Raw genomic sequence first — 12,466 nt, 5'->3', positions numbered from 1 at the left:
GTTATGAGAATTAACATACACAGAAAAGATTTCCAACTGCATTTTGAAAATATACACTGCTGCTAATTTATTTTAAATGCCTTACTTTACTGTCAGGGCTTAGACAATAAAAGGAATGAAAAATTATCCTGTAATAAAGTTCTTTATCTTGGCAAACATTTAGTGTGTGTGTATATACATTCTGTATGGTACAAAAAGATGTAAGGATGTGGCCCCTGCATTCCAGAAGCTTCAGATGCAGAAAAGGATGATAGGGCAGAGCACAGACAGCTCTGACATGTGCCCATGTGTGTAAGAAATGCTACGTGGTTCAGACAGTAACTGCTGTGAGAGGTCAGAAAACTGAAGGCATGCACTTCAGGGCCAAGTGACTAGAAAAATCTTTCCAGGAGAGGACATAGTTTATCAAGTGCCTAAAGCAAAAGAAGCAATAGGACTTTGCTGCATGTTGATGGTGAGAAGGATAGGAAATTACAGAAAAGGAATATTTTGTGCAAAGGACAGAAAACTGACAATAATATATTATTTTGCGGAACTGGTGAGTGGATCAATTTAGTTGGGGCAGAAGGTAGATATCGTTAAAGAATGATCTTAAAAAGAGGCAACATCGTGAGTCTCAGAAAAATATAAAGTGAACATGTGTTCAAGGCTTTATTCAAGTCATTATTAATGAGGTGGTACAACCAGTTCAGAAGAGAAACCAAATACACACCCATTTGTAAATCAGGAACGTGGAAATCAGTGCACAATCAGAGGCAAAACTGGCTTCTTCCACAGTGACAGTGGGGGAAAGGCAATTGGATTTCACTGGATGGAGCTTTTCCTGTAGACAAACAAGAATTATTTTGCATTGCTAGAAGTTATCTACCATACAAATAGCTCAAAGGCATCAAAAGGTGCAGAGCCCCCATACTATGAGAATCAGATAACCCCTAGAGAAGTGTGCTCTAAACAACTCAAAGTTTTGTACTGAAACACAAAGTTTTCCTGCAGTCTTGGAGTGTTAGGGAAGAGGTCAGAATATGGAAGATCTGAAGGACAGTGGGTAGGGCCTTATCTTACACAGGCCAGAATCCAAGTGATTCAGGTGGTGACGGGTGTTATCCCCGAGAAGCCGTGTTCATGAATGGAGAGATACTCGAGTTTTTTTTTACCCCCAAGAGGGTTTCCCCTCTGGATTTGGGGGAGGTGAGTGAATCACAGGAACCTTAACTATGTACAACTGTGTTGGCTGCTAAGCCACAGGGTGCTTGCAGAACTGTCTGACATCAGGTTTGCCCGCAGACCTTTGGCATACGTTGTTTCAGTCTTTTGGGAGGGATGGGAAAGGATTTGGTTGGAAAAGGGTTGTTTGGGAATGTGAATGCCTGTCGTGCTCTAACAGTCAAAACTGAAGAAATGCTTGAAGTCTGGGGGCATTTGTGGAGTTTGGGTATTGATGAAGGTCTGAGGCTAAAAGGGCTCGAACTTAAACAGACCATGGGACTGGAGAGAAGGAATCGTTGTCAGGCAGCTGCATCTGGGGAGGTCTCGCCCTGCACCCTCGGTGAGACCTCAGCCCAGATCGGGGAGGGTTCTTGACCCTGGTGGAGAAAGAATTCTGGACCAGGTCAGATGAGTGCAGGTACAGAAGGAATCCATTAAAGCGACAGCAGAAGCGAATGTCAGCAGGCGTCCAGGCAGTAGAAAGCAAGGAAGAACAAAGAGGGGAAAAGGAAGTTCATTGAACTCCTGCTCTACACAGTCGAGTGTCCACTTGAATCTGCACAGCATGGGAACTAAGTCCCCACCAGCCCAGGAGCTGGGGGAGCCACGGAGCACTGGATGGAGTGAGATTATGTTCTGAGAACTTCCCAAAGACAAAGAAAGGATATTTTTCATGCAGGCTACTAAAGAGTATGATCGTATAGCTGCAGTCCTGGCCAGGTCCCCCAGGTGATGGGAACTTGCAAACCCAAATCAGAGCTCTCAGTAGCCCTTCCCTATTTGTCTGAAGCAGAACAGAGAGAGTGAAGACTTGTGCTTAAGTCTAGAAAATAGAATGAAATAGCGAAGTTGAAAAGATGCTTACCACTGGAAGAGTGCAAAGACAAAAAATGCGGTAAATTGAGCAGTGAGAAGTCTTTATTTAAGGACAAATGTGCACACTCGAAGAAAGGGGAGTGTGGGCAACCTCAAAGGAGGCGCGCTTAAGGGTTTAGGGTTTGGGGTTTTATAGGGCCTTTTGGGTAAGGGTCATCATAAGGCATGATGTATACAAATAATTCATATTTCCTTTGAAGTTTGTCTTACAAATAGGGTTATTTAGGGGACTGCGTGGGTCCAGATTTCAGCATTCTTTATCCACATAGGTTCATTTATACTTCAGAGATCTGTCTCCTGCCCTGGTTACAAAGTTATTTAATTGATTAAGGGGCTGGAAGAAAAGGAAAAACAGTACATAGATTAAGTTGAATAAACTGGGCCTTTTTCGCAGAGTAAATACATTTTACAATGGCATGACCCTTGTCCCATGTTCCTGCCTCAGAATAATTATAAGCAAAGTTATGTAAGAAGAATCAGTATGAGTTGAGAGAAGGAGAAATCAAGTGTAACTGTAATTTTCAACTGTGATTTGGAACCATTTCCATTCAGTGCAGCAAACATTGAGTGCCTGAAGCATACTAGGATTTGTGCAAGGTTGGTCGGGGGGAGGGGTACACCAACAGAAAGATAGAATTCCTGCCCTCAAGGACTTCTCAAATCCTAGGAGGAAGACGGATATTTAAACAAATAGTCTGCAGTATAAATAATCTGCAAGGTAAGCTACAATCAAGGTATATTTCAAGTGCTGTGGGAGCCCAGGTAAGGGGGCAGTTAATGATGTAGGACGGCAGGCAGGTGCATCAGAGACAGCAATAAGGGGGGGGGCAGTGACATTTTAAAGATACCTTTTATCCAGATGAACAAGGCGGGCTCAGTCACGGCAGAGAGAAGGACAAAGACGTTGCAGACGAGGACAGCAGAGTTCTGGGGAGCAGCCTGGGAAGGAGCTGGAGGGGGGCCTGGAACCCATTTGCTCCAACGGCTACTGAAGTACACTCAGGAGTCTGTGGACTGTTTTCTGCAGAAAAGGAGTTCTCCAAGCAGAAGAATGCTGTGCCTGGGGAGAAGGTATAAATCAGTTTTACACGCTCCGCATTCTGATGAGGGTAGAACATCTCAGGAGAAATGCCTGAGCCTCATTCATTATGTTTCTGTTAAAGAAAAGATGAGAGCTTGGTTGTATCCATTCTTCACTTACATGTGGGCTCAACACTTTTTCCAGGATGGTTGAGGTTCCTGAGAGTCTGGCATGTAGAGAAGTTGGACTTAGAGTAACTGGTTTCGTTCAGCTGATTGATTCTGATTCCAGAATAGTTACTGTCTCAGGGTCCTTCCCGTTTGCTTTGGAGGGAGCTGCTGCCGGCAGCACACTTGGGGAGCCACACGTTCGCTACCTTCTCTTATGGAGCTAATGTAGGGCACGCACTGCTCAGCAGCCCCTGCAAGAAGGTGTTGTCAGGCATTGTGCTTACAACTGCTGGAGGCAGAAAAGCGTGGGAACACAAGCTAAGAAGAGGTCCTAATGGAGGCCCTGGTAGTTTATGCCTGGATAAGAGGGAGGGTTCTTTTCCACATTACACCTAAGAGCAACATTTATCAGCTCTGATAAATAAACTTCTGCCATTCATTCTAAGTCATTAACTTAGCTGATGAGCTTTATCAAAGTCAACACTTTTTGTCGGGTGCTTCAGTTTCAGTATTTGGACCTGGGCGAGTGAACAAAGAAGCAGACATTTCTGAAGGTCATTATGTCCCCACACTTTGTAACATCTCATTTAGTCCTCGTAAAACCCAGCAGGGTGAGTGTTCCAAAGTCCGATTTTACTGCTGAAGACCCTGAGCATCAGAGGAATGGCAGCACGCCCACGCTGATACCGCCAATAAAGGGCAAAACTGGACTTGAACCCAGGACTGTCTGATTTTCCCAATACACTAATGAAATCATGAAAACATGGTTTGGGAAGGCTCAGTCATCACATCAGGTGTTCTGACATTAACACTGCCGCTGTTGGCAATTCCATGTGACAAATTCTTTACTGGTTTCATTCCAGATAATCTGCTCCAACATTCAAGTAACTCCTGTTGGGCTTTTCTTCTAGATGTTACATGTTTATGTACTTCTGTGGAACCTTAGTTTTTTCATCTGCTAAAAATGCCATGTATAACCAGGAAACACATTGTAAAATAAATCTGTGTATCTGTAATAGAGCTAAGGTAGCTTTTTACCATCTTGGGTGGTAATAATTTTCCTGGAAAATTCTAATACTATAATTCATTGCAAATCTATTTAAAATGTATAAATGAAAAACACAAGCAATTAAGAGTAAAAACAAGTCAACTGGCATTGAATTCTTATAACATTATTCAGTCTTTCTGATATCATTCCCTAATGGACCAAGATATTAAAATAAAATATGAATATCTTTTCCTAATTTGCAGGAAAAAATATATTTTAACATATAGATTTTTGTCATTTAAAATTTTTATCATAAGTTCTTAATGCTTTGGTGTTTGTCATCACTCAGCTTAGCAACAGGATGTTATATAATGGAGTAAAAAAACTTACATCTGAATTATTTAAATAAGTCAGTCTTTTGTGCTATTCTGTAGAGAGTACCCTGACCCCCCGGTGCTCAGCCATCTGAACTAGTTGGAGAAATTAAACCATCAATGAAATTACTTGAAAACTGTTTATTAAATGTACCCCTTGTGACAAGTCAGCCTTATTACTGTAAAAGTGGAATGACTCCTCCAAATAATTATTCAAATATTTTTGTGTGAGGTTTCCTTCTTTGCATTCAGCAAGTATAATAAAATGCTTATGAAAAATTAATGTCTTAGCTACAGCATAAGGGACTGTCTCTTTTAGCCTATTTATACATAAAATGCCGAAATAAACATTAAGAAAACATTTGCAAAGTACATTTAGTATTCCTCTCTTTCCCCCCTGCAACATAAAAGAAAACACCGGTATGAAATAACTCTGTGATCCTGTGCACTTCTCCTCAAGCTGCAGAGCGCCCAACTCATCTAGGATGGAAGAATATGATCATTTAAATGCAACAAGAACATCTTTGTAAATGGGCCCGCCCCCATTCAACAGCAGCACAGAGCTGAACTTCATCTCACCATTGGCTCTGCTTCCCATAAATGAAGGAGTTGAGGAACCAAGAAGGCAGCTAGGCCTTCTTCCCTTCCTCAGCTTTGAGAGCCAGCTTTTGCAGAATCCACCCTTCCTTCCTGAAAGCTGGGACTCAAAGGGCAGGAACAGAGTGATGGAAAAAACACACAGACATTCCCATGCTGACCTTTCATCTCTTCTAAGACGTGCTCAGCGTATTTGCCATGGAAAGTATGCCCAGTAGATATAATACTAGGAATGGCTTCAGGATGACTTTACAATGGGTAGAAAAACATGATCATAGCTGAGGTTTGCAGAACACTTTTGGAGTTCTCTACAGAGAATGTGGGTGACACCTGAGTGAGGTGGCTGAGCACCATGTGCTATGCCCAGAGATGGTTAGCAGTCAGACATAGGTTTATATCACCTTTGAGAGTCTGTATAAATAATGCAGCATGTTAATGTCCCACATGAATATTTTTAAGGAATTTTTTTATTTTAGAATAGTGTGGGATTTTTAGAAAATTTGCAAAGATGGCACAGGCAGCTGTTTTCCCTGTTGACACATTACTGTGCTGTACTGGTCACAATTAAGAAGCCAACAGTGGTACACTGTTATTAACTAAACTCTGTATTTCATTTGACGTTCTTTAATATCTCTTCTTTGTTCCAGGATACTGTCTAGGATTCCACATTACAGTCACTCATCCTGTCTCCTTAAGCCTTGTCCAGACTTACACAAGTATTTTTAAATGATTGAAATATAATAGTAAATGCGTTGAGATTTTATGACATATGCAATAATTAAGACAATTAACCCATGGTCAGGGACTTTGAATTCTGATCCCTTTTTCCCCCGTGGAAGGAAACCCCTTCACTTCCCAATTCAAGATAGGTTAGATGGTAGTGGCTTAAGGAAATATCCTTTTTTGTGCCATGGTACCTTTAGAGAGAACTAGTAAATTACCCCCTGGACACATCATAATTAGCTTTCCTTCAAGAGTGCTGCTGTTATATCCACAGGAACAACAGGAAAATGTGTTGTGACTGTGGATATTACAGTGCTTTGGGTGAAGCCCCTTAAAAAATAGGTATTTTTCAATTTAAAAAAACCTAATGGTAACTAGGTTCACAGGACAGGAAAAATGCAATAGCTTATTTATTTTTAACGTATTAACCCATAACTAAAGATAATGTACAATTTTGTATATGTATGGACAACCATAATTATTAGGAGACAGAGCCTGATATAAGGCTATCGAGAAATAGAATCTGAGGAAAAAGCAATAATTGTTATGCATAATCTTAGAACTTCTTTTAAAGGTGAAGGTGGCAGGTACTGTTGACATGAAGCACATTAGTTCTATTGTTCTCATTTCCTGCTTTCTGAAAAGGAGTTAAGGCTTGCCTGTTTAACTGCAGGAGTATTTCCAGTTGACTAAGGTTTTCCATTCTTATGCCACCACCCCAGCTCAGGCCACAATCACTGCCTGCCTGCCTGGAGCTGTGGAAGGAACCTCACTTGAGTCAAGCATGTATGAGTACATTCTCAACACCACCTCTATGAGCAACCCCTGTGGTCCAGCCTTCGAGTACTGCTAGATTTCATCTTCCCAAACACCATTTCTGTGGGCTTACTTTCCTATTCATAAATTTGGGGGGACTTCCCATGTTTCTAGAGAAGAAAATTGGTGTGTTTTAGAACAAGCATTAAAAAGTACCTTCTATGATTTAGTTCCAACTTAAAATTTTCAGCATTGTTTCCTTCCACTCAGGTATACCACAGTCCCTACACCAACTGGACATTTCTTCTTCAGTTCACTCAAAACCTTTGTTAAATTTATCATTATAATCACCATGGACAAACAACTATCTTGCACCTTCATTACTGAAGGCTTTCTTGTACCATGGGTCTTTGCTATTTATTTCTTGACTCTCATCTTAAATTTCTACCCTTTCTTAAAAAGGCCCAGGTAAAAATCTACCTTCATTTCTCTCTCCCTCTTAGTGACCTGTCTTTCCCAAGAACTCCTGGTTTCAATATGCATTCTTAATATGTTGGTATTAAGTCCTCCTGGTCTTATTTTCTGTATATGCATACTTATATCGTGTCTATAACAAATTGGGACCCTACTAATTAATTAGATGATTTTTCATTCTTTTTCCACCTAACATAGCAATAACATTTTCATGTCATGAGGTATTTTTGAAGTGTGATTTTTAATGGTTTCGTAGATAATCTACATCAAATTCCACATTGCATTAAGGCATTTACATATAGTTGGACTCTAGGTTGTTTCTATTTTTCCTATTGTAAGTAATGCTGTCCTGAATATTGTTACTCTTCTCTAATTATATATTTGAGATGAATTCCTAAGAGCAGGCTTATTGAGAATGGTTTTTATTAGGTTCTTGATAAGTATTTCCAAATTACTATCCAGATATGTTATGCCCCTTTTTTTCTTCTGTCAGCATTGTAGAAACATGTCAGGTTTATCACTGTCTCATCAGCACTGAGTGTTACAGTTTACTTATACTGTTTTTGAACTGGATAATTAAAACCTATCTTATAAGAGCTTCACATATTCTAGTTATCAGGTCTTTATATCTGGTCTTTCTTTTACAAATAATGTTTCCCAGCCTGTGACCTGTCTTTTCATCACTTTCTTAACAGTACCTTTCTAAAGGCAACTTTTATTTTTGATGACTTTCATTATGTCCAGTGGTCATGGACTTTGCTTTTGATGTGAACCTAAAATCCTTGCCTAATCCAAAGTCACAGAGATTTTCTTCTTTGTTTTTTCGGAAGTTATAGCTTTAGGTTTTGGGCTTAGGCCTATGATCCATTTTGAGTTCATTTTTGCATTTGGTACAACATATAGAGGTCAATTTTTTTGGTGACAATTAATAAAAGACCACAAAACCTTTCCAGATTAAAGAAATTAGGATAACTCATCTATCAAAGGCACATTTTTTGTTTAAAGAAGAGGGGAGAAGTTTGCCTTTAATGTAATAGAGAGTAAATCATTGCTGATTCGTATCTTGAGTCTAATTTGTAGCATACGTCTGATTCGTGGATGAATGGTCATTGGCAGGAAACCATATAGTATCACTTAGCTTATTTGTTTGGGGGCTAGATTTGCTTATTTCACCCAACAATGTAATTGTATTAATATATTTATTTATACAAGAAGCATTTTTGAGGATATAAGAAGGATGAGGCACTGTACTTAGAAGGTGTGGGAAAATAATTTCTTTATGGTCCATGAATAAACTGTATGCAACTAACATCTGATTTCTAGAATGAAAAGGAGTCACAGTAACTGACTTCCCTGCACCAAAAATTATTATTGTATGAGGAACATCTGTTAACATTAAAAGACTTGGGTTCTTGAGAGTATACTAATAGAAATTTTTAAAGGAAAGGCTATGATAAATAAGAAAAAATTGTAATGACTACAGCCTGGTGTTTTTTGTGCAGTGTAAAGTTTCTCAGTAATTGGAAATGCCACCACGGTCTTTTAATCACCTGTTTTTCTCTGCAGGTCGTCAGCTCAATGAGCTCCCTTTGTGAGTACTGCCTGCCTTCCATTCTGCATACACTGTTTGACTGGTATAAGAGGCAAAATGGCATTGAGGATGAATCACATGAATACAGGCCAAGAACGAGCAATAAATCAAAAAGGTACATTTCTTTTCTGTAGGAATTATGAGGATTATGGTGTCTGCCTTCCATCTCTTCCTCCTTCCCTCCCTCCCTCCCTTCTTTCCTTCTTCCCTTTCAGATACATAAATCAAAAAGGGAGTTAGGAGGCATCTAAGTCTTCCCACCGATACCGAGTAGGGGCTGCAGGGGTGCCTTATCTAGCAGGGGGAGTGCTGGTCACTGCCAGATTGAAGTCGTGCAGGCCTGATTTCGACATGTGTGGGGGTGGGGTGTATGGGGCTCCAGGTTACCCCCTTGCCTGCTTCTCTCCTGCTCCTCTCTCCTCCAGGCTACACCAAAAGGCAGAAGAACTGCAGGCCCCGCACGATGCTGCCCAGACCTGTTAGCCCTCCTTAGTAGCCTTGAGAAGCCACTGTACTATAGGGCGGCTCTGGACATCAGTCCTGGGGCTGCTGCCAAGTAGCTCTGTGACTTTAGGCAACTCACCAGCTTTCTGTAGCTCAGTCTCTCGTGAGTGAAACAGGGAAGTCATATTATACCATCTCTAACTTCCCTTGAAGCTGAGAATTTTTGTTGTTGTTCTGTGGCCCTTTTCCCTTGTGGACTTGAAAAGTGCAACTTGCTGCTTATGTGAGCTTGTCAGCAGCCATGGAACTTAAGATTCTCATGCTGTTGCATGATTGTGGGTGTCCCCAAATCGAGGTAAATATGTGTAATTCATGCATTTGAAATCAACCTACTACAGCAAGGTAGTGAATATAAGAACATTTCATTCATTTACCATTTTTTTTAAGAAAAGGAGATTATTTTAAAAGCGGTTAGATTTCTCCACAGGAATTGATTATGTGCTTTTGTAAAGAGTAAACTGAAATGAATCACCCAAAAAATCTGATACAATATGCTTCTTGTGAGTGACTTATCCTTCTCATTTTTCTTGACACTCCTAATATTTAAAAATAAAAAAATCAACTTCTCTTGAAATTGAAGACCTGCAATTTTACTAAATTACCTCTTGTTCAATCTTGTAATATGCTTGAATTTATGCAAGATTCAGTCACATATTTATCATTTTGTTAGGGGGAGAAATGAATAACATTTTCATATTGAATAACCTTTTTGGTCGAAGAAGGAATTTTTTATTGAGCTATAACTCACATATGGTAAAATTCATTCTCTTAAAGTGTGTAATTCTGTGTCTTTCGTATATTCACAAGGTTGTGCAGCCATCACCACTAATTCCAGAGCATTTTCATCAGCCCAAAAAGAAACCCCATACCAACTAGCAGCCTCTCATAATAAATACCTTTTTAGCGTATCACATTTTAAAGGTAGAATTTCAATCCTGTGTCTGAAAATGGCTCAGACTGTGTGATTAATGAATTTCAGGATTATTTTATTATTGTTTCCATATTGTATGTTAGCTGATGAGCAGGTATTAACATTTTCCTGGAGGTGGAGAGCAGAGAAGTTTTAATGAGTGGACTTAAATGAGTTTAATTTTTGTTTCTCTGTTTTGTTAGGATTTAGTTAGTAGTATAAGATTTTTCATGAATTGATTTGTTTATGGATTGAAAATAACAGGTTTTTAAAAATCGTGATCCTGATTATTTTCAGGAGATGGAGTAATTGCCAAGACCAGCACAGAATCAGGAAAGAGAAATTCAACTCAGTAGTGTTTCCGTTAGCATGTGAAAGGTCAAAGTAAGAGAGAGAGAGAATGTGTTTTGGGAGAAAACTGTAAGAATGAGGGTCTCTAGAGCATGCTATAGGTAATAATGTCAGTTTCTGTTAATAGGAAAAAGAAAAGAGGAACTTTAAGGGGAAGCATATGCAACTAAAAACAGTCAAATGTGATGGATGCGTATTTGGGTTATGATTTCTAAGATTAGTATAATATCAACATCTTGACTGCCAAACAGATTTGTCAAATGCCTCTGGCCTCTGGCAGTTAGACCTTAAACCAGCAATAAAGTTGAGTTCCTTACTGGAAAAGTATATGTCTTACTTTTATTTGAAAGCATAAGTTGGCTTATTAAATTAAATAGAATTAGAGTTTAAATGGGGTTTTTTGACCAAGAACTGCTACTTTCTCAAAGCTCCTGGCCCCTTTTGAAGAGCCTTATTCATCATTAAACATAAGACTTTTCTCTCTTCCGCTGCTGACCATCTTTGAGAGTTCTCCTTCCTTTTGGTCTTCAAACTTTTTATTCTTTATTTTTGCAAGTTGAAGTACAGTTGATATACAATATTGGCTTCATATGTACAACATAGTGATTCAACATTATACATATTACTAAATGTGCCTCAGTAAATATAGTTACCATCTGTCAACATATAAAGTCATTACAATACTCTTGACTATATTCCCTGTGTTGTACTTCCATTCCCCCCATTCACTTATTTTATAACTGGAAGGTTTTACCTCTTTATTCCCTTCACCTATTTCGCCCATCCCCTCACCTCTCTACCCTATGGTACCCACCAGTCTTTTCTCTGTGTTTATGAATCTATTTCTGTTTTATTCATTTGTTAATTTGTTTTGGTTTTCAGATTCTACATATAAGTGAAACCATATGGTATTTGCCAATCTTTTTTACTTATTTCACTTAGCATGATACTCTCTCGGTTCACCCTTGTTGCAAGTGGCAAGATTTTATTCTTTTTTTATGGTTGATATTCCCTTGTATGTTTGTACCACATTCTCTTTATCCATTCATCTGTCAGTGGACACTTAGGCTGCTACTATATCTTGGCTTTTGTAAATAATACTGCAGGGAACACAGGAGTGTATATCTTTTCAGATTAGTGATTTTGTTTGCAGTCTTGTTTTCTTATTCCATGATAAGATCTCTAGGTTGGTCTTGTGAACACCCTCTTTTTTAAGGTAGTTCCCTTTGTTTTCCTCTTCTCCGCTGGCAGTAGCGCTTTCTAGTTCTCATGGGTCTTGAAGTACTTCATATAGATGGTTTGGTCTACTGCTCTTCATTCCAGCAGGACTGTTCATAATGATCCTGAATGAATGACTTCCTACCCTGTCCATACATTTCTCCTTGAACATTAAAGCTGCAACTTCCTTTGTTAACCTATCCCTCATCCACCAGCCTAACTTCTACTTGCTCAAGGTTATAGAGCTCCTCCAGAAGTTTTTACTTTTTTTAAATCTTAAATATCACCTTCCTTTCTTCTCATTCTCTCTTAACTGAAGAGAAAAACATTTAAAATATCCTTAATGTATTTTGAAAGTATCTGCTTGCAAGTCCAAATCCTGTCATCCTTTCTCATTGGTTTTATTTCATATCCAAGTATTGAGCAGTTGTGTGTTTGGGATAATATGCTGAATACTTTACAGGCTTTATCTTACTTAACACTCAAGCAAACCTTTCTGTAATTAAGATTATTATCCCCATTTTGTAATGGAGTAATGACTGGCATAATTTTAACCCAAACTGTTCCCCACCAAAGCCTGAGATTTAGCCACTATTCTGTGCTAAGGAATTTGGCAATCATTACATTTGTCTTTATTTGCTCAATTCCCAGTTAGCCTTCAGCCAGCATGTTAGATTTGCATAAAATGGGGGGTAGTGTGGCCCCAC

The 12,466-nt window shown here is 39.1% G+C and overlaps 1 protein-coding gene across 1 annotated transcript in view; it reads left to right on the top strand.

Annotated features, from left to right (window-relative positions):
• Window positions 1-12,466, top strand: part of LOC140848869 (protein furry homolog) — a 249,912-nt gene that overhangs the window by 122,460 nt on the left and 114,986 nt on the right. Inside the window, 2 exon segments of the mRNA XM_073233639.1 lie at window positions 8,752-8,891; window positions 10,569-10,592. Coding sequence (XP_073089740.1) covers window positions 8,752-8,891; window positions 10,569-10,592 — 164 coding nt within the window.

This window comes from Manis javanica, chromosome 1 (genome assembly GCF_040802235.1).
Source record: "Manis javanica isolate MJ-LG chromosome 1, MJ_LKY, whole genome shotgun sequence".
Lineage (NCBI taxonomy): Eukaryota > Metazoa > Chordata > Mammalia > Pholidota > Manidae > Manis > Manis javanica.
Note: the sequence above shows the minus strand (reverse complement) of the source record. Positions and strands in the feature narration are given on the sequence as shown.